Source organism: Chenopodium quinoa, unplaced genomic scaffold (genome assembly GCF_001683475.1).
Source record: "Chenopodium quinoa cultivar QQ74 unplaced genomic scaffold, ASM168347v1, whole genome shotgun sequence".
Lineage (NCBI taxonomy): Eukaryota > Viridiplantae > Streptophyta > Magnoliopsida > Caryophyllales > Amaranthaceae > Chenopodium > Chenopodium quinoa.
In genome coordinates, this window is record NW_018743066.1 from 2549550 (window position 1) to 2568374 (window position 18825).

The 18825-nt window shown below is 32.7% G+C and overlaps 2 protein-coding genes across 2 annotated transcripts; one reads left to right on the forward strand and one right to left on the reverse strand.

Moving 5' to 3' along the window:
• Positions 1 to 864: 864 nt before the first annotated feature.
• Positions 865 to 4219, forward strand: LOC110731396 (probable pyruvate, phosphate dikinase regulatory protein, chloroplastic). The gene is made up of 3 exons (XM_021911258.1): positions 865 to 1408; positions 2847 to 3483; positions 3661 to 4219. Exons 1-3 carry the CDS (start codon positions 998 to 1000, stop codon positions 3762 to 3764), a joined length of 1152 nt encoding a protein of 383 aa, XP_021766950.1. The 5' UTR covers positions 865 to 997; the 3' UTR covers positions 3765 to 4219.
• A 1694-nt stretch (positions 4220 to 5913) lies between these two features.
• On the reverse strand, positions 5914 to 10626 carry LOC110731397. The gene is made up of 5 exons (XM_021911259.1): positions 10172 to 10626; positions 9822 to 10016; positions 8705 to 8798; positions 6511 to 6751; positions 5914 to 6418 (listed from the first exon to the last, which is right to left on the reverse strand). The coding sequence occupies exons 1-5, from the start codon at positions 10172 to 10174 to the stop codon at positions 6331 to 6333; spliced, it is 621 nt and encodes a 206-aa protein (XP_021766951.1). The 5' UTR covers positions 10175 to 10626; the 3' UTR covers positions 5914 to 6330.
• Positions 10627 to 18825: the final 8199 nt, after the last annotated feature.

The window sequence follows — 18825 nt, forward strand, 5'->3', positions numbered from 1 at the left end:
TCAAAAATTCCCAAATTACATTCTTTTTACAAAAAATTCCCCCCATGCCGTCCAACTCAGCATTTAAATTAATTAATTTTTTTTTACAACTTACTAGTAAACCGCTAATTCAATTAGCGGTTTAGTTGTTAGGTGAAATAATCTCCATAATTGTATGCACAAATTCTTATAAAACCGCTAATTGAATTAGCGGTTTTATCCTTTATGAAACCGCTAATTCAATTAGCGGTTTTGTGTTGAATGATTTTTTTTTTTAAAATAAAAACACAACAAACTTGCTTATGTGGACGGTATGGAGGGAATATTTTGTAAAAAGGGAGTAATTTGGAAATTTTAGCCTTTTTAAACATTATCTATGGAAAACACCTAAAATAGTGTCACAACATTTATACATACTTATATATTATTCCTCCGTTTTTATTTAATTGACACGTTTTGACTTCAGCACTATTCACACACCTCCTTTGATCGTGTTTTGTGCTTTATACGTAATGAAAAATATAGTCATGTGGGATCTTGTTAGATTCGTCACGTTATATACTTTCAAAATATCAACTTTGCATTATTTTTGTTTATCGATAATTAGAGATATTAATGATTGAATAAGTGCATTGACAAACGTGACTAAAGAAACGTACCAACTAAAAAAACACGGAGGAAATACTATTTTTTTAAAAAATATATTTTCCCTCATTGTGTTGCCAATAATCGAAATAATTCTTAAAAATAACGCGCTCATTAACCACTCTTGTCAGTTCAATGTATTCCATTAGTTTTTCCTACTTTATTTCAACTTTTTTTTTTTTTTTTTTTTTTTTTTTTTTAACATATGAAGGTATCATTTAGGCAATGAGGCCTATTCAATTCACCTGGATTGAAAGGCCCAAATAGCCCAATTGTGCAAGTGCAACAGAACCTTAAAAAATATCGTCAATTTCTAATTTTAGATTTAATTGTTTTTATATTTAATTTTTTTGCTTAGAAAAACAAAAAAAAAATGTTAGCCGCGACTAGGTTCAGTCTCCCAAACCCGAGCCCGAGCCCACCTGAACCCAAACCAACCATTTCTCTCTCCTCCGAACCTCCCTCCAAACCTCAACCTCGGAAACTAAAGGGTAGCGCGAAGCTCAACCTCTGGTCCAGAGCTCGATCAATCCGGTCCGGCCGGAAATTGGATTTCCACGACAAACCTGTCCATGCAGCAGAACCGGTTGCTGAAGCTCCGGTTCGAACCGGTGATGGTTTATCTGATTCAGAGAGAGAAGATGACAAAGAGGGAAAAACGATATACATGGTTTCTGATGGCACTGGTTGGACGGCGGAGCATTCCGTTAGTGCGGCGTTAGGGCAGTTTGATCATTGTTTAGTTGATCATGGTTGTTCTGTTTGTACTCACTTGTTTTCTGGGGTAAGTTTTGCTGAAACATTTGTTAATTTTTTTTTAATTAACCTCTCAATTGTCATGTTTTTTTAATTTTATTCGTGTCGGACATAGGTACGTGTTTAAGTGTTAAGTACTACGGTATATGACTTGGTTGAGATATGGATTTTTCTATGAATTTGCCAATTTGGTCTGTTGAAGTGTCTATAGTCTATACTCAATGTTAAGCATATGACATGGGTAATTGAAGTGAAATGATGTATTCGAGTGGCATTGATGGACAAGAATGTAATATGGGTACTTGAGGTGAAATAATATGTTCTACCAGCATAGAGAATGCCTTGGAATGAACCACTTAAGAAGCATCAATTTATCTTTGAACAATAGTTTGTAGTGTTATAACATATTAGTAAATTATCTTTCATTGTGTATGATTTAATGAAAAGGTTGTCTTCACATTAACTATCTCTTAACAATGGTTTGTAGTGTCATAACAGATTATATTTTGTAAATTCTATTGTGTTGCTGTGGCTCCTGGCGGCGTCCAGTTCTGACTTTACATTGATCCTAAGTTCTTCTTAATGGCTTTAGAGTCTCAGTCACGGTGGGGATTGTGTCTAATGTCAATGAGTACCTGCATCTAATTAACAGTGGTTCAGTAACGATGGTGTCGTGTACTTGTTGTTGAATGTTAATGTGTGTTGTCTCTAGACAATTTAGTGTCTGTTGGTTAAGCAAGTGGAAGATAGAGTAACCTTAATTGTAAAAATCATTAGATCAAGGATCTTATAAGAATTCATGTTATTGTCTGATCTCTAGACCTTCGTTGGACAGCTCATAACCTCAAGGGTAGCTTTCCTCAGATCCCCCTGGTATATGGAAGAGTTACATAGAGGTGAAAATACGAATTAGTTGCTGATAGAATATTTAATTAGCGCTTTCTTTTGTTACTAATGAGTGATATTTGCAATTCTTGGATTACTGAAGGTGTGAATCTTCTCTTTATACCATGTGTGCTATTAAGTGCAAGGAAGGTTAGGTTGCCATGGTTTTCTATTCTATTTGCTGGACATTACGAGTTTTGTGTCTTTTTAATAGGCCTTGTTGAAGTGTTTTACTTGAGGTGAATGACCTTTCTCAGTAAGATAGATTGTTAAAAGTGAAGAACTTGAAAATTGCCTATATTTTCTTAAAACTTTTGGTTGTAATTTGAACTTTGCAAGCATGATTATTGCTGTTGTAGATGTGTTCTGCCTGCGATCTGTTTTACAACCTCTAAGATAATCTCTCTTATTAATTTTTTCTGTCAAACATGACTATCTATTATAAAAGGCTGATTTTTTATTCCGAGTAATTATAGCAACATACAAGATAGTGGAAACAGTGTCTTTGCTGTCCTGCCAATAATTTCTCTAGTTATCTCTTTATACTGCTTCCTGATTATATGTGCTTGATACTTGAGCAGGTAGATGACATTGAGCGACTTATAGAAGTTGTGAGACAAGCTGCAAAAGAAAATGCTCTGCTTGTCTATACACTTGCTGATCCTTCAATGGCTGATGCTGCAAGAAAAGCCTGCCAGTTATGGGGTGTACCATGCACCGATGTCCTTGGCCCAATAACTGAGGCAATTTCTTCTCACCTTGGAGTTTCTCCTTCAGGGCTTCCCCGTGGTGCGGGAGGTAGAATTTTATTGAGTGAAGACTACTTCCAAAGGATTGAAGCCATTGAGTTCACTATAAAACAAGATGATGGGGCTCTACCTCAGAACTTGCGCAAGGCTGATATTGTACTCACTGGTGTCTCTCGGACAGGAAAGACTCCTCTGTCAATTTACCTTGCACAAAAAGGATATAAAGTAGCAAACGTTCCTATTGTAATGGGTGTGGAATTACCCAAAGCTTTATTTGAGATAGACCCACACAAAGTTTTTGGTTTGACTATTGATCCGGTTGTTTTGCAAACAATTAGAAAATCACGAGCCAAGACCCTGGGCATAGCTGAACAGGATTTACACAACTATGCACAGATGGGTTATGTAAAAAAGGAGTTGGAACACGCGGGTAAAATTTTTGCACAAAATCCCAGCTGGCCTGTAATTGGTAAGTACTCAGATAGGCCTACTGCTCGTGTTAATTAGCATTTTTCTTTTTCGAGGGGTAAAAAGGATTGCACTGTATTTTTTATTTATTTATTTATTTATTTATTTTTTCTGATGATTTACTTCTTTCAGCATCAGCCATATTCTGAGTTCTGACATTAAGTTTAATTATTGACAGAGGTGACTAGCAAAGCCATCGAAGAGACAGCAGCTGTTATCTTGAGGTTATATTCTGACAGAAAGCAGAAGCGATCATTGCCCAGCATATCAAAACGCTATTAGTGATGTTGAGTTGATGACCGATCTTGATCTGAAGTTTCCGATGTGTGAATAAGGAGGCAGAGTAAGACATTGAACCCTTGTTTAACAAAGCTGATTGGCATATTTGCATAATATCCATACATATCATCAGTTCATGTACATCATTGAAGTCTCTACTCCTATAGTGTATATATGGTCCTTAATTTTGGTATTCTTTCATCATCAGACTCGACTGCCAGAGTTAGTACTACTATAGTACTACTATGTGTATAATCTGTATATGGCTGTTAAATGTTAATATCAATGGTCTGGATCAGAGGACGAGGTTGTTATCAATATTTGTATAGTCATAACGATAACAAGATGTCAATATATGTATTGGTAGCGAACTGTTCAGAATATGCAGTGTGGTAATTGCATGTTTTCAACAGGATTACATTTCTAGGGGAAATACTCCATAGCTGTTGTTTCATTTCAGGTCATAGTTGCTAATAACTGTCATCTGATTGAATTTTAGTCATTTTATACAACATTGTACAAAGTACAATACTAATGTGTTTGTGGGCTATGGACTTGAAATGGGTCTATGGGCCTTAAGATAACCACGTATTTTGGACCATTGCTCGGTCCCGCATGCGTAAATGGACTCTGACTCATGGGCCTTGCAGTGGATCTGTTAGCCCAAAGAATCATCCTTTGACTTTAGACCAAATATAATCATCATCATCAAAGAAGGAATCAAATTAATTTTAAGAAGGAATCAAATTAATTTTGAGAAGGAATCAAATTAATTTTAAGAAGGAATCAAATAATTAAAAGTGGCCCTTGGTTCTATTATTCTTTCCTTCCCAAACTACCACCAACGTGAATAAGTAACTACCAATTCTATAGTCCCAATTATTGTAGCCCTAAGTCCCTAACAACTATCTCTACCATACGACTATCAATGCTGTACCTTTGATGCACAAGCACAACTACCATTATCTCTTCAGCCCCCGTGTCTCGTGGAAATTTTATATCTTATAGTTGCATTGACCTCGTGTTGCAAAGTGCTATGAAGTATGTCTTACGGGCCGATATGGGCAATACCACTTGTACATACCGTTTGGTGTACGTAGCGCTCTATACTATGGAATGACTTAAGAATCTTAAGGGGCTTATTCCTACCCCGTTTCATACCCATAAATGTTATGGAGTGGTACGATATCAATAGCTCCGAGCCATACTTGGTTATCTACTAATAGTATGATACATATTTGCATTATTGAGGAAAAAACAAATTACATGTGAGTCATCTAGTAAATTATAGGTCGATATCAAATGAAATATTTGAGGATTTTACATACTTGTATATGTTGCGTATGTTTTCAAGCATACGATTAGTCTCTAAGTAAAAGCCTTCTTTACAAAATTAGTATTCCCTCCCCAACAAGTAGAAATCAAACTTCTTTCATTGCCTTCTTTTTATATTCACCTTTACTATCAAAGTATCAAATCTGCTATCTTTTTTCCTTTGATTCTTCTAATTAACATCTTTTCACTATCTTTCTTTTTATTTTTACCTTTAATCAACCAAAGCTCCTCCATCGACTTTAAGAGAAAAAAGCCTTAAGGGATGGAGGTTGTACAACCGGTGGTGCAAAAATCCCTCTCCATATTTTCCACCTTCATCTATGGCTCGAATTTGCAACTTGCTAACTATACCTTTCGCATCTTTCTTATATATTAAGGTGTTTTAGTCTTATCTTTGTTTCTCTAATTATCTAAACATTCTAAATAGCAGAAAAATGTGAGTACAAGTAACTCCAACTTTATTTTTTCTTTGGCAGGCCCCAACAAAAAGTAACAAGGGGAAAACAAAGCCCACTTTTTCTAGCGAGAAGGGTATATATTGAGTAGTAATGATGTTGCTTTTGCAAGCACAAAGGTTGAACGGCATATTTAAGTGAATAAAATTGAGTGCCTACTACTCAACACATGGATATTGAAAGTAAAATACACCCAAAACATCACTAAAAGGAAAAAAAAAAAACATCAAACTTTAATTCCAGAGATAAGTGTAACTAAAAATATTCTTTGCTCGTTTAATGATTAAATTAATATTTCTAGGTGCACTCGGGTATATACAAATGATACAAGTATTCACCAAACAGACAAAAAGAAAGCAATATGCATCCAAGCGCACGAGTACAATAGGGGGAATTTCTTGTTGCAAGAGCTAAACAACACAAAATTATTCCTTCACTTCTTCACATGAAACCCACACATAACAAAAAGCTAATTTGGTGCGGTTTTTTAACTATCAAAAGTACAAAAAAATTAAAGTTAAAAGGAAGATTAATGGGGCTGCTAAGATCAGCAAAAAGCTAAAGTTATTAAAGCTTTCTGAACATTCTATAACATATTTTGAAGTATGAATCTTTCATAGTGCTATTCTTTGCTGTATAACTCATGCAGCCCCCAACATTCCATCTGTGTAGCTCAAATCTACGCCACAACTTAACGAAAAAAGACGAAACTTTTCCATACTGTTTCGAATTCTGACAAAATACTCTGTACAATTCTCAATTGTGTTGGTGTTGAATCATTACTGCCAATCTAAGACACCCTCTACACCATCAGCCTTACTCGTAGACAGCGTGAAGTAAATGAGCAACATCGTTCCCATACTCGATCTGTTATAAGAATTTCAGAATATCGCGTTAGTTGACAGTATCAGTCTGACAAACAGAGTGGATTTGAATGCAGAATAACTAAAAAGACTTACAGAGTGGCAAACAGGAGGAGGATTCTTTTAGGGTCAGAATACCAACTGTATGAAGATCGTTTGAAACTCGATCTCTTTCCCATTCTACCATCTGCCATAGTGTTCACGCCGCCTGTTTTGATTGTGATCTGATGCTGCGGTTGCTGCTGGTGGTTGTTAGCCGCGTGATCTTGGGACCCCATTGGTAGTGTAGGAGAAGGACACTTTTCTGGCGTGCTTAGACTGCTTACTACTTGAGCAGCTGCAAAATTTAAAGGAACTTTTAGTGTATTGGACTATTGGGGAAAATATGGCATCAGTAGTTAAGTTTTCCATTATTCAATGTTCCCTCAGAAGTGCACAACACAAACATTGCATTGGTGGTATAAAGGCGGTACAATATACAAGTAATACATTTTCTGCATTATTAACAAAACAATCAATGAAACTTCAATTTAGGTTTACACAATTATGGACCTCACAACCATATTGATACACATTGCGTTACTGGAACTTCTCATTTCATTTCAATTGGCCTATATTATAGCCTTAGCACTTATGCGAGTTGACACTATACATTTCATTTTGAGCCTAAAATATGGAAATTTTTCATAAGATAGTCAAATCCGACACTAGAACATCCAGATATGTACATGTAAGTGACCCTTGTATCCGAGTTTGAGTAACATAGCACATCTTTGACATACACTGTCACAGCATTATAATTTCATTAAAAATCCAAAGGTCAACTTTTGACATCTATGTTATTTATGAGGCCTGAAAACAACAACTCAGACATAATACAGCTGAGCAAGTGGTTTAATTCCATTGCAAAATATTTGTGTGGACCAACCCCACAATTTGCATACATAAATCAAATATTTGATTAAGTATTTTAATTTTTATTAACTAGCATGACTATAAAGCTACCTGGCACAGAGACGACTTAGCCACTACCTAAATTTATGTGCAATGTGACTCAGTACAGATTTCTGAAATCTGATAATACATAAAAAAATTTAAAAAATTAAATGAGTAGTGCTTTAGGCGTTATCCTAACATATCTTTCAATTGTAATAAGTCATGTTTGATGTTTAATGTTTGATTAATTGTTGACTACAAACATTTGGTTACGTGCAAAAACAACTAAACAAGTAGCACCAGCAATAAGGGAAAAGATAATGACAATGATAATCATGATTATGATAGTATTCATAATCCTAATGCCAACTGTGTCAATATCATTGCTAAACACCATTTTCGAAGGACACGTGGATACGGATTAATGAGGACATAAAATAAATACCAAGGATTCTCTCCGATTACTAGACCATCTTATCTCAATTCCACCCGTAACCCGGCTGTCTAAAATACTGGAGAAGATCCCAGTATGTTATAAATTAGTAATACGTGTACTAATTAGTCTAAGATTATAATATAACTCAAGTATGCTAATTCAAACTGTCTGACAGCTGAGAAATGAGAAGACTTACCAAAAATCAAATAATAAATTTGATCAAATCCCGCGTTAAGGTATAAAAAAATCAGAACAATTCTTTATATTTCAAAATCAATTATAAGTTAATCATTATAAAGCTTCTCTTTAAATGGAGCATTAGCATTTCTCTTCAATTTTTTAATCTATAAACCAAAAAACATTTAACTAGTTTGATTTACACAAGTTCTCTGATATACTACCACAAAGGCCAAAATTGTGCTAGCTATTACTACAAACGTTCGATCAAATCTAACACGAAATCGAATATAAAAAAATCATACTAAAACATTATTGTAACTCATCACCATTTCGCCTTTTAAACAAGTCATTTGCTGCGTACTTTTTATTTATGACACGTATCGTAACAGATTAAGGAGTGGAGTTATCTAGTTTTAACCAATTCAATCAAAGTGCCCTTGCCCATCCCACATCCCTTGTATGAAAATGATGTAGTAAGAACTATGGGCCCACAATGGAAGCTACTTAGGACAGGCTCATCAAAGGATAGGTATATTCACTATCATCAACTTAATCAAAAATATGATGTCACATCAAAGATTAAACTACATAACATACAATTAAGTCAATGATACATCATATATTACGCTCAATTTCAAATTAGTCAGATTTCAAATTAGTCGGAATCTAGTGCACTGTAACATACTGTGTGGTTTAACATTAAACTACGAAAAAGATATAATTAAGATAATGTCATACCTCTAGGGGATGAGGCAGGAGGAAGGGTGTCTCTGTCATTAAGCTTCCTCTCGGCGCCACGCTGAGGAACTTTTCTAGAAAGGCTTCTTTGCAACTTTTATATGTCCACATATTAAAAAATAAAAACAAAATCAATAAAAAGAAACATCATTAGCAAGCAAATGGCATGATTCACCTAAACCAAACACATAATAACAAACTATTCAATTTTTTTATACATACATAAATAAATATATAATTTTTGTAAATTCAATAAATTTCACCGAAAAATCGTTACAATTCTTTCAACCGCTCAATACAAAACACACAAAAAGTAGCCCACGTTACAAGTCCTTGCCAAATGCCATTTTTCTATGCAAACATTACAAAATTCTACTAACAATATCTTTCCTCTTTTAGGACATACCATATGAAATTTCATAATTTACATGTAATTCCAAATTTATGGAATTTAAAAGGAATACATAACTAGTTACAAACCAAATTCCCCAACATACTTGGTTGTTGTTATTGTAATTAAAAGTTTGGATTTACATTAAGTTTTATTTAGGACGACACACCGTATAATTTCATAAATGTAACCTTACATCAAATTCAAAACTACAAGAATGTAACATATAATCTCTTTAATCTTGAATGAGTGCATCTACTTATAAGTGAGTTATACACAAAAATTAAAGATTGACTATTGACTTTATTATGTTGCTTTTCAAATACACCATTGGAATAAAAGTAACTTTAACAAGTAGTATAAAAATAAAAATAAAAATAAAAATTATATGAGAAAATAAAGTGGATAGAATTGATGACAAAATTCCAAGGGAAAAAAAAAAAATCTTATCCCAATAATGGCCGAAAGTTAAAAGGTAGACATCACATATAAATCAATAATCACGCCATAATATGGACCAAGCAGGATTAATATTCATAATAAGAAACCATCTAATCCAACCACCAATTATTAACATAACAAAACGGTTTAGATAAACATAAAATGAAAAAGTATTTATTTTTAAAAATATACAAGTATGTATTAATTTAGGAATGTACACAAAAACACATGTCAATTCTTTCGATAACTGCTATTTGAAATTAAGAAAAAAAAATATGAACTTACAGTAATTCTTGATGAATTTGTAATAGTTGAGTTCTGTTTGTCAATTACACAATCGGAGAAATTCTCTAAGTCAACTATGTAACAATCAGATTTATCACCACCATTTTCATACTTAAAACCATTCATTTGATCATCATAAACCCCTGTTTTTTTATTGCCCAATGAATTTTCTCCAAGAAATTCAGCCTTCAATTCCTGAAAATAATTCCAAAACAAAGATAAATTTTTTTTAAAAAACAGAGGAATATTAGTAATAAATTGAAATGATTGATTACACATTTACACAGTACCCAATAAAACAGTTGATCCAAAAATAGAATTCTTTTCTTTTTTCTGAAAAAAATGCTTACCATTTTCGGATAATCCGCTTTTTCCCTGTTTGATTGCTGGAAAACCCAAAATAAGGGAAAAATTGAAGAATTTAGCGTAATTAACCAGAGTTATAATCTGGGAATTTATAAATATTCAAGAACAAAAGAAAGAAACTGACTTTAAAGTCAAATTTTTATGAGAATTCTGTGAAAGAATTTAGGCTAGGTTTGGTTTATCAAGAAATATATTTATACAAGAATATATCATAAAATGTAGTGAAAAATTAAAAAGAAAAAATTGGTGATGGGTAATTTATGATGTTGATTGGATTTGTGTAAGTCAAAGTTTAAAGAAGAAGAAAGATGAAATTTTTGAATAAAAAAGATATGTAGGGTGGAATTTTTATAACTTGGTGTGTAACTGCTACGCCTCTGTTTTTGAGGAGAGAGAAAGTGAAGCAAAGGTTGTGATGATGTAAGTGGCTAGTAGGAAGGTTGGTCTTATTTATAATTTCATAAAAAACTATAGGTTATACGAATAATAATATGGATTTAATTTAATTTGTGTGATTATAATCTTCTAGGATAATTCCCAATCACGGGCAATATTAGTATTTTTTAGATCTTTCTAGTTCTTACCTACTAAAGTACAAAACCTTAAGTAGGTATTAGTTTTATGCCTACCTCGTCTCTAGCTTCATGGAACGAAGTCATGAACATGTCAAAATTTCATGTTCGGTGTATATTTTTGTGTCTTGTTTTGTTAAGGTCTCGTGGATATCAATGAGTTTAGTTGGTTGGTGAAGTCTTAAAAAATACTACGTAAAACGTTACTTTTATGTACGCTGAACATGACATTAATTTTGCAAACCGATTAACAGTGATATTAGATGTATAATGATCCTTAAATCCTTAATACATTTATGTGATTCAATATCTCACCCTATTAGGTTTAGGTGCAATTAACCTTTGATTATTGTATATCTTTGTTATCTTTCAAGGATATTAGTAAATTTTTCTGAAATAGAATATTATTATATGGTACACCTTTAATATTTATGCTCCCAACCCTATTATGATTTTTTTTGCCTCTTTTATGAATCAAGTACTTGTTCAATTAATTCAAAGAAAGTATTGATTTTATTTTAGGATGAAAAATACGTTTTTATCTAATTCATTGATAAGTGAAAACTAGAAAACTAATAGTGAAACAAAACATCATACATCTTTAATTTTACTCCCTCTGTTTTTTTAAGTGCCCATTGGAACTTGGCTCACATGTCGATGCAAAACTTTGATCAATAATATGTTTAAGTATGAATTATAACAATGAAATATTAATAAGATTTCATTGAAACGATTCCAACAAGTATCCACAAGATAAATTTTTTTCTTATATATAATTTACAAACATTGTTTAAAGTGAGACAAGTAAATAGTGCAAAAAGTCTCAATATATGATACTTAATAAAATGAAAGGAGTACCATTCTTTTTAGCAATCAACTGGCTATGCATATTTTCATATTTGTCATATTACTTGATAAAGTAGTTATCATTTAATAACTACAGTATTTACTAAACACTTTGACACAAACATATAAAATTAACTCATAAAACTAGTCAAATCAGCTCCGATCATCATACAAACAAGTGAACAACTAATGTATCCGGTTAGCATTTAACCTCTCAGGTGCCAAAACAAGGTCATAGTATTAATTCATTTGAGCTTATTATCCTGAAAATAACTTATCTTAAGATCTTAACTTACTTATCTTGATTTTTTCTTGAAAGTAGTAGTTTTCATTTGCATGGAAGCCTAAAACACAAGTGCAACCAATAGGGAAAAATCTATCAAAAATCAACGTACTTTTTGGCCCCATATTTCAAGTTTCAATGCAATTACAAGAGACCCACGAAATTTGCAGCGCATTTTGGTCCCATTTATGTTTTGAAATAAAACTATACGATCAAATAATACATACACTTTGGCCACTAATTTGTAGCAAGTGACACGTGTCTACTTGACCTTTAGACTTATGGGGTATGAGTGAGTGTAAGACCTGAGAGCCACGCGATCATAAATAAAGAAGCAGCCAAAAACAAGCTATTGATCTTCATATCTTGAGAATTGAAAGGTACAATACTAATATTTGAAAACATTTAGATATAATGCGAATAAGAGAGTGCAATGTTATATTTTGTTCATCTGAATTTCACATATATGAATTTACATCTTGAAATTAATTTTAGTTATAAATTGAATTTAAGTAGCTCTAATTAATTAGGACATGTGCATATGTCACTTAAAAAGAAACGAAGAAAGTACCTATTAATGTTATGTTTAGTTTGATTTTTAACTTTAATTGATCAACCAAACAATCAACGCATTACATAGTATCAGAGGCAGGTTGAGTTGTGTTGTGATCTGGGCCAATATTATGGATAACTCACATGTGAGGTCGAGTGTTGAGCCATGAGAAACCCACATATGAGTTATGTGTTATCCCACATTAATTGAGTGTAAAAGTGAAAGTTTGTATTGAAATGTGTAACCTACATTGAAAAAAGAAGATAATTGTGTCCACTTTATAAGGCTAATGGACTACTCCTCTTTCACTGCCATATGGTTTTGAGGTAGAACCTCCTTGGTCGAGTAAAGTAGACACTTATGGCGGGATGGTGTGACTCAGGCCCGTTTTACACCTCATGTAATTAATCATCAATATATATCCTAAAAAAATTTCATTCCAGAATTATTTATTATCTGGCACCTTAGTTTTTATTTATGTTATTCTTGGCCATGTAGCTAGTATATATGAATATGATCGATCAATTCAACAAGGTAATGATAGTTTTGGGGTCACTATCAACAAGTTTATTAATAGTTAAATGATAAATGGCATATCTCGATCGATTGCTCTTCTAGAAGTGGGATGGCCTATGAATTTAATCATTGAGCTACATAACTTGACATCCACCATAACTTTCTAAGGCCATATTATGATTGTAAACTAATTGTAACAATAAGACATCATTATGATCTCCTCAATACGTTTTACCATTAAATTATGAAGAAATGATAATGGAACATTTGATGTTCTTTTGAAAGCCTATTTTAAAACTAATCACGTTTTAAAAAATATTGGGTTTTATAATTAAATATATCCAGAGAAAGATTTTGAATTCTTATCATGTTTTTAATAATTTCAAGGTTTATCTTTCAATTTTTTAATAGGGTAGTACAAATATAATTTTCAAGTTTTAGCTTTAGAAAGGGAGATGTAATAGTTTAATTAGGTACTTAAATTTGGTAGAGATAGATATAATTAATGATTAAAGTTTGTCTACATTATTTGCATTTTAACTAATTGTTTAGCTAGTTAAAGTCATTCTGAGCCTTTATATAACCGATTATTGACATACTACATCCGTTAAATATTAGTTGCAACTTGTAACTTTGAAATATTTGATGTCTCTTAAATAATACCCCAAAGTTGCAACTAATATTTAACGGAGGTAGTATATGGTTTCACAAAATATTATATCACCCTAGGATAATCTTCCACTATCACTTGAAATTTTGACACTTGGTCCTGAAATCTTTGAAAATGACTTGATTTTTTGGATTATAGCCTTTAATTTCGAAATATTTTCAACCATTTTGGATCTGAGAAGGAAAAGGATCGAGGTGCTTTCCATGGATTCATAATATTTTCGAAATCTTTGAAATATTTTCACTCACTTAGGTGGTTGAAATAATCCACTTTGTCTCTTCATTATATATCCATTTAACCATATAAGGACATGCCTCCCGTTATTGACTCTAATTAAGGCTGCCACAATCTTTTATGTGACCGATTAGTGGATGTGTATATTTTTAAACAACCTTTTTGACCCATGGCGCACCTCTCATCATCATTTGAATTTTCGACATTGATTCTTGAAAATCTTCAAAAATGACCTACTATTTTGGATGATAGACTTCAAATTTAGGCTCTGAACAATAATTTAAGATTGGACAAGTTTATATATCGAGATGCTTCTTAGGGTAGTTAAAGGACCCAAAAAGGCATATCTAATTCTGGAGTACTAATTAAGAAAATTATACTCCATGTGAATTTAAAGTTAATTAGCAAGAGGATTATCTAAAAATTGACTAATATTTAATGAGCGAAGAAGTTCAAATGTTTTGTTTTTAGTAAAAATATTACCATGATGGAGAGGGCTTTACTCCCAATTTAAGGTTTCTAATTTTATATGATATCAGAACCGTAAAAATATACTCGTAGAAAACAGTAAAATTTATTCAGGGGTGGATTTCTATTTTGAAATCTAAGGTGTCAAGTGACCCCACTAATTAAAGCCAGGGTTTAAGGAATACATAACGTTAGTGAAAAAATAGATTTTATGTTGTATAGGTAATAGGTTAGACCACAGAGAAGATCTTTATTAAATTTAAATTATTTACAAAAATATCAAACAAATATCTTCGATTCCTCCGTTGCAAGCCTAAGCTTGGGCAGATTTGGGAGTGATAGAGAATATCCATAGAATATTCTCATCCTAGGTTTAGATTATTTTATATGATTATCTTTGATATCTATACATATCTTATAGTTACCTAATATGATTAGGTTACTCATTGTAACCCTATAAATATTGATCTATGGAAATCACTCTAATCAAGGAGTTTAGATTATCTGACATGGTATCACAGCTTAGGTTAGATCTTGGGATTGTTTATATCTAAAATTTTCTCTTCCCCTGCCGGTGGGTTAGAAAATTAAACCCACCGGCGGGATTCACAAACAATTACATAAAACACACTTTTTTTTTGCTTCCGCGTTTTAATTATGGAGTACGATGGTTGACCATCACCGGCAACCCCTCTTGTGCTCCAACTAATTCCCACCACACATAGGAGCTTTGTGCACCACCTCTACCTCTTGGTTCTCCACCTAATACGCCACCTAGCTCACTCATAGTCTTCCTTCTTTAGCCTAATCTGTGAGTGAAATGCAATCTTGCATAGCGTATCCGATGACTGATAATAGTCTTGGATGAGCCAGACCCACGAGACGAACCACCCTTTTGTTTGTCTTTTTTTTTTCTCAATGTCGTTGTTGGCCTCCGCCACCTTAGTTACATTGTAGTCTTGCTCCTGACCCCTTCTACTTGGCAGGAGCCTTGTTCAACTACACTACAATAACTTAAAGGGAGTATTGGATTTTTGGCACTAACAACACTTATATTTTTTACCTTTTCAATTTATTGTTAATTTTAATTATCACAAGTACATGCGGTGGAATTTGTTATTCTCTAAGTCCAACCGCTACTTAGCTTGTTTTAATTTGGTGGAATTTATCTTGTTGTGTAGGTCAATTTTTTTTTAGAGGTAAACACTTACTAGTGGTTAAGTGGTGTGGGATTTATGCTATCTTATTTGTTTTTTCTTCAACTGTGATTTCCCGTAGTAGTGTAGTGTCTTCTTCCCGATGATGGTTTGATCCCTTAGCTTCTTCTTCTCTGGATCTGCAACTTAGCCCAAGTTTGTGTGCGGCTCTTCTCCTTCTCCTCTGGCCTAGCAGTGCTTATCTCTACTCTACGTAGGTCGTGGCTGTTGCTTCTAGTCGTCATCACCGGCATATGTCTACTACTTCTCTTTTGATCATGGGTTACCATACTATCCTTACCGCTCGATGCGTGATTCAGATCTAGTCTGAGCATCCGATTTTCTCCCGCTCCGACTACGGGGGTGTGATAGAGAATATCCATAGAATATTCTCATCCTAGGTTTAGGATATATTTTGTATAAGATTATCTTTGATATCTATACATATCTTATAGTTACCTAATATGATTAGGTTACTCATTGTAACCCTATAAATATTGATCAATGGAAATCACTCTAATCAAGGAGTTTAGATTATCTGACAGGGAGCTAATCGATAAATGGTGCAAACACGTCGTACCCCATTAAGCCACAAAGAGAAAATCAATATGAGAATCTTGTCACACAATAATTTGAACAATTAGGGTGAATAATACTCTTCATTAGAGCAAGTCTATATCACTCATCATTAGGTAAAAGAAAATAATTCAAAGAGATTAGACAACTACTAATAGCAAAAAAAAAAAAAAAATGAAAAAATCTATATCAAAATAGATGCTTACCATTGCCAATATCCAATTACAACCTCTCTTGAACCCAATAATTTTAGAGAATGAATGTAGTGATTGAGGAGAAGAAATTAGAGGAGAAAAACAAAAAAAAAAAAAAAATCATTCTCTTTGGTATTTGAGCCTTAAAAAAATATTAAAACACACAATCTATAACCAAAGAAAAAAACAAAAAGAAAAAAATTTGACTCATTGCCTTAACACAAAGTGATGGAGTTGAAGTGAAGACCCTAAAATAGTGACATTTTATGGGGGCGTTGAGGTCGGCAAATGATCCGCACCACAAATACACGATTACAAGTACATTCCAAACCGAATGAGAAGTGCCACCAACATTCCTTTCATTCACCTTCACGTTCTCTAATATTTTGTAGACCCTACTAAAAGTTTTAATTAATTAATTATTTTCAATTATTAATTAATTAATTAATTAATTGTATGTATATCATGATGTTGCAATTCTTCAATTGATTTTTGATTTGGATAGGTTTCTTGGAGTGCTTGTTGTGTGCTTTATAATCAAGAATTTCAAATTATTGCAAAATGATGTTGTTGTAAATCAATTCTATCTTTCTACCGCACGTGGGTTTAATTTTTGAAGAATAATAATAGGGTTAGTTTCATTTTATATACTTGTACATAACTTGATGATGAAGTAATAGTTAGTTCTTCTTAAACCATCCTTAAAAGACTTTATTGTTTATGCATTGGTTTACCGATTGCTTTTGCATTTAACAGTGTGACAATTTTGACTACTTAAACTCGATATATTCAATGATCTCAACGGATTATATTCTTAAATATATTTTTGTTTTTACTCTTTATACAAAGAAACTTAGTTATGTTGTTAAAAGAGATGATTGCTAGTGAGATTTTTTTTCCACGATTCATTACAATCACATATTTGAATGTACTGATTTTTTTGGGAGATTGAAATCATACAAAGTACGAAGTACTCCCTCCGTTTCATATTGTTAGTCTCATATAAAAGCAATCACATAAAATAAGAAAACAAATATATTTGGAATCTAACATTAAAGTACAACATAATTCATAATTAGTTTACCTTATTTAACTTTTTTGACTTTTTATTAGGAAAGCACAAGTCATAATTGCATAATTTAAGATAAAAATTTCCTTACTTACAGTCATGTCATCAATCCACACTCAATTAATTAAAAAAAATCAAGTTATAAATGAAATATATTCAATATGGGTAGATCTTTTTGAAACGCTCAAAATAGTATATGAGATTAACATTATGAAACATTGAAACGAAGGGAGTATCTTTTTTTACACTGTTTGTAAAAAAAAAAAATTGTTAACTGCAATTAACGTAGCTAAAATGAACCCGTATTGCTAGTAATGTAGTCAATGCAGTACTAGATATGAAGTGTTAGCAATTTAGACACGTTATATTATATATATTCTGTACCTTTTTAATAGAGTTAAGTGTATTGAAACACCGAATTGATTAAGAGCATACAATGCTACAAAAATGACAAGTCATTGTACAAACAACCTAAGAATAGGGAGAGGCCACCTTCTAAGCTAGTTAAGGAAGGTAGGGTTCCGCCACTAGCTACCCTAAATTTGGAAGCTAGAGATAGATCTTCAAGCCAGGCACCATTACTGCAATCATTTATATTCATAGGCTAGTAGCCGGCAGTAGGCTGGCTAGCTTGGCTATGGCTATCTTCTCCGTAGGCCGTGTTTCGAGCACGCCCGGCCCTAGAAGATAAACTAAGCTAGTGCATCAAACTACGTAGCCAACAATAGTTATAGACACTTGAACTCATTCCAATTCCTCCTTATGCTTTACGAACAAGGATATATTCCAATCCACTGCAATGTTGAACAAAGTGATCCAAAAATGCTAATCATGAATTCATTTTAACCAACGTCAATAACTCAAACTAACATACAACCAATAATAGTTAGGTCAAATCACAAGTGAACAATAATTAAACCTAATTATTAAGCCATACTACATTTAATGCCCAATTTAAGTTTAAAGGGTTTATAGATATGATACTTGATACACCTAATTTAATTACCAACAATAAAAGCCATTATTGCTTTATATTACTTCATTATAATGTTGTTTTTTAATCTTCTCATTTACTATCTATATATGTGCATGACCAATCATCAAAAACTTTGGTTGCCTTTAATTTGGTAGTTAAAGTTCATCCCTTTTCTTTTATTTGTAACCTATGTTACACGAGCTCGGGTATTAGTATCAGACACTAGCTAGTACGTGTCCAAGTGTTTGGTTTGGCTAAATTGTGTAAATTTTCATCCAAGATGAAGTGTTAGTGTTTATATCCATGTCAGAGTGTCCAAAATCCAAAATGAGTATTTGAAGTAAAGTGAAGAGTTTGAGTAACATTGCAACAAAATTTATGATATACATTTTGAATTTCGAGGAAGATAGTATGTACATAGATAATAGAGCCAGTCAATATAACCAAAAAAAATTATGCAAAGGATATTGATGTTCAAAGACGCA

Excerpts from the sequence above, each read along its gene's own strand:
- LOC110731396 (XM_021911258.1), top strand. The coding sequence starts at position 998 with ATGTTAGCCGCGACTAGGTTCAGTCTCCCAAACCCGAGCCCGAGCCCA. Across the intron at positions 1,409-2,846 it reads GTACTCACTTGTTTTCTGGG|GTAGATGACATTGAGCGACT; the intron begins GTAAGTTTTGCT and ends ATACTTGAGCAG. Across the intron at positions 3,484-3,660 it reads TCCCAGCTGGCCTGTAATTG|AGGTGACTAGCAAAGCCATC; the intron begins GTAAGTACTCAG and ends AATTATTGACAG.
- LOC110731397 (XM_021911259.1), bottom strand. Across the intron at positions 8,799-9,821 it reads CAAATTCATCAAGAATTACT|TTGCAAAGAAGCCTTTCTAG; the intron begins GTAAGTTCATAT and ends GACATATAAAAG. Across the intron at positions 6,752-8,704 it reads TCCTGCCTCATCCCCTAGAG|CTGCTCAAGTAGTAAGCAGT; the intron begins GTATGACATTAT and ends TAAATTTTGCAG.